Raw genomic sequence first — 3831 nt, 5'->3', positions numbered from 1 at the left:
CTTAGGGGGGAGGGGGGGGATAGGGTAAGGGGGGGCTGAGTAAGAGCACTCGAATGCAGAAGTCCCAAGGCGTACTCTTCCTTCGTGCGTTTCAGTGGTTCAAACTAACTTATTCTGGAAACTGTTCGTTATTCGGGTGATTTCGTCGTCTACCGCACCGAAGGGGTGGCGCAAAACAAAACGCCCCGTGCTCCCGGCTGGATGGCCGAGTGGTCTAAGGCGCTGCGTTCAGGCCGCAGTCCTCGCGGGCGTGGGTTCGAATCCCACTTCAGTCATCTCTTAGCCTTTTGTTGCTTTTGTATTACTTCATCAGTACTGTACTCCTCGTTCTTTGTCCCAACTCTGCTTGTGCACCTTCCAACAGATGGTTTTACGGGGGCGTCGCAACTCATTTCACTCCTCCCGTCCGGTGACTCATCCGCCGTCAAGAATACCCCACCTAGTATGGTGATAGAAGCTGTTTAAATGGGCAGGTATATGGGCAATAATGGCGTTTTTTTCTGGTGCCACTTGTGTATAGGATCGCAGTCATGAGGGTACTCTCAAATAACATGGGCAGGGACTTTCCCATCCATCAGTGCTATTGAGGTAGTCAATAGATTGGACTGCAAAACGGGAAATCTTCCAATGCCTTTACGTGTCTGTCAATACGAATTAGGCTCACGGGTTCACACCCAAAGATACTGCACAGTACTTCCAAAGATGCGGTGCAAACTGGCCTTTGCAGTGGTTGGCCTGTAGCTGTTTGACTCGGCATGGAATCCAGGGGAGCTATCTTACTTGCCTCCCCAAGACGCACACTGCAAAGTGCATGTCAACGGCCCTCACCCACCTGGTGCCACGGTATTGAGAAACGAAGTCGTATTTTCTAAACCGATCATGGACGCGCCAGCTATTTGAGAGGAAGGCTCGCAAGCTGCTAATTGTGTGCATAGAGAGCCAAAAACGGCTGAGGAGACACTTCTGAGCATATTCTGAGATGCTCCTTTTAACTGACGAGTTATTAGGGGAGGATTTGAAGGGCCCTCTGTATGCTCGCCCAATGTAGATATAAAGGGCACCTTGCTGCCTTAGCCGCTTCCCGGCGGATTCACCGCAAGGGCCTCCTTCAGTTGGCGAAGGTCCGCTGCGGAAGCGGAGGGGGGCAGCCTGAGAACCTCCCACACGCAAACCCCAAACCCTTAACCCAAAGACACGTACCACGCCCAACCCCTAAGTACAAGGTCTCCGGCCAAGCTGCTGGCCCATGAGACAACAATGCCTTTTGGGTTCTTTATACAGCGTGAAATGTTTAGGGTGCAGGCTCTCGGAGCAGGAAGAAGGAGCAAAGCAAGTAGCTGCCGAGCTCACAGCTTTTCATGGGGCAGGAGTTCTGTGTCTGTCCAGCAGGCAAGCTGCTGTAAGTGTAGTTTGCCTCTCCAGGGTTCATTAAGCGTCACTGTATTTCTAGAACGCAAACGCAAAAGAAACAATCCGCTGCTAACGTGGCAACACCTCCCCAACCTTTGCCTCAGTAGTGTGGAGTGGGCGTGTACAGACACATGTGCACGTGTAAGTATTTAGGTGTTTCCAGCTGTGTACATGAAGGTACATTCTATCCACGTGTGCACTCATATGTATACGCATACGTATATTACGCATACGCGGTAGATGCCCGCGTACACACCCATATGAATGCCTCCATAATGCATATTTTCATATTATAAATAATACGCTCTGCGTAGTACATGTCGCAACTGCGCAGTACGTAAGGCATAAATTTGGTATGTTCACGTGTATGTACACTCCAGTCCTGCAGGCTCACCGCACGGGGGAAAGGCCGAAGGCCGTTGGGCTCAAATAGTGAAAGGAAACATCGATGGGCCTTCGGTTGCTCCACAGACCAGCCAATGGGGACTGTAGCAGCTGCCGTAACAGCGGCAGCTCCCCCACATGGGCTGCTGCGGCTGATGCTGCGCTGCTTACCCGCCGCAGGCCTCTCAACGCTACCCGCCCAGGTGCAGTTGCTAAGAACCGATTGACAGCTTTCCTTTGAAGACGGTGCAACGGACCCAGGCCTGCCTGGCGCTGTTGCTGCAGCTGCAGCAGCTCTTGCTGGTGCAACGCAGCAGCAGCAATCTCCCGCAGAGACTTCAATAGCAAGCGACGCTCCTGCGCTGCAAGCCGCTCCACCGCCCCCAGATACTCCCGCGCAGCCGCTGCCGCTTGCGGCTGTTGCTCCTGGTGCTGCAATGAACTTTCTGGCTCTTCGAGAAGTAGGTGTCTTGCTAACTCGAGGTCCATAGAGCGATGGTGGTCTCGAATGAATTGCTGCAAATTATTTGCCGTTTGAAGCGCTGCATAGGAGATGCGGCTGCAGGCCCCACATGCGAACACACTGACAACCTCTGAGGGGAAAAAATAAATAGTTATGCATAATATGCACACTAGACGTGGTAAACGGGCAGGAAACTAGAGCTACTTTATGCATGCATAACATGTATGCTACTGTACTTTATTTTCCCCTACAGGTAGGCACGCGCGGTTGGTCATGTGTGGTGCACGGACACTGCGTTGACAACCTGTAAAACGGCTGGAACCATTGCTCTATATTTTGCAATTATGAGGTCTCACTTGGCGATGTCGTACAGATTCAGCTGCTGCGTCTCCTGCAGCTGCTCCTGTTGGTCTGCCCTGCCGGCCAACAGCTGCTGCACCAGAAGCTCAAAACGCCGTGCAGATAGCACACGGAGCGCCTCTAGCTGCAGGCGATGCAGCAACCGAAGCTCTGCAAAAATCGCATGCAACGAAAGACACTCGAAATACACTAGAAAAAAGTGCAAACCTATACGGTGGCAAGACACAACATCTCAAAGATAATTCATACAGGGACAGGAACAACAGCGCCAGTGAGGGCACATGGAACAAGTCAAACAAACAAGGGACAAATGAACAGTATAACGGGGGCACCTACGGGTAAAAGCAGAGACAATTGGAAACAAAAAGATTGCACGAATGGGGCCAACGGAAACAGAGACAAAAAGAAGTCAAACAAGCTAGCACAGAGACGCCGAAGGTAGAAAGAGCCAGAGACAGTAAGCCATCTGCTGAAGAGGCAAAGCATGACCAGACACAGCAGCTAGTCACGACCAAGCAGTCCTGCTGGCCTCCATCGTTTACCCTTGAATGCTTCGCGTTCTAGAGCCTGTCTTATGTCGGCAACAGCTGCGTTTAGTGCTGATTCCTCGTCTGTTTTCTTTTCTCTCCTCGACATAGCTACGTTTTCCTTGGCGCTCATCTTGCACTTTGCGTCGAACTCCGCCAACAAACGCTGCAACACCACAAAACCCTCCTGCGGGCCCTCTACCTCGCCTAGCTCCGCGCGAAACCTTAGGCGAAACAGCAGCAGCGGCAGCAGCAGCAAAGGCTCACAGAGAGACAAGATAGTGGCACTTCCATAGCGAAGAGGCGACAACAGATGTCACCTAAGGTGTACTTACACCCCGGGGTCTGCACGTCTGAATAGTTGCCCCAACACGCCTCTCGTGTACTGATGATGTAGGCGTCGTTGCAGATGCATGTGCAAACGGAAATTATAGTGCATGCACACAATATATACGTGTATGCACAAATGTATAAAAACATATAAAGTGGGTGTTCATATATGTACACGGATAGATTCAGCATGATAGTTTAATCGACTGCGGAGGAAAAGAACTGCAAACTGTAGATATGTTGGCCCAAAAGCTGCCAATATCAAAACCTTGCAGCCCGTTTCTGCTGCTGTTTACTTGTGATGCATACACATCGGAGTGCACCCGCACTATATATATATATATATATATATTATAT

The 3831-nt window shown here is 51.0% G+C and overlaps 1 protein-coding gene across 1 annotated transcript; it reads right to left on the bottom strand.

Annotated features, from left to right (window-relative positions):
• Positions 1-1070: 1070 nt before the first annotated feature.
• On the bottom strand, positions 1071-3368 carry EMWEY_00057970 (hypothetical protein, conserved; the record flags this gene model as incomplete). Its single annotated transcript, XM_013480745.1, has 5 exons — positions 1071-1149; positions 1351-1446; positions 1805-2353; positions 2614-2767; positions 3160-3368. Coding segments are annotated over 5 exons (1087 nt in total), but the record flags the coding sequence as incomplete, so codon positions are not given.
• Positions 3369-3831: the final 463 nt, after the last annotated feature.

The sequence above is a fragment of the Eimeria maxima genome, genomic scaffold, assembly GCF_000499605.1.
Source record: "Eimeria maxima Weybridge genomic scaffold, Emw_scaff2283, whole genome shotgun sequence".
NCBI classification, from domain to species: domain Eukaryota; phylum Apicomplexa; class Conoidasida; order Eucoccidiorida; family Eimeriidae; genus Eimeria; species Eimeria maxima.
This window is presented reverse-complemented; position numbering and strand designations above follow the sequence as displayed.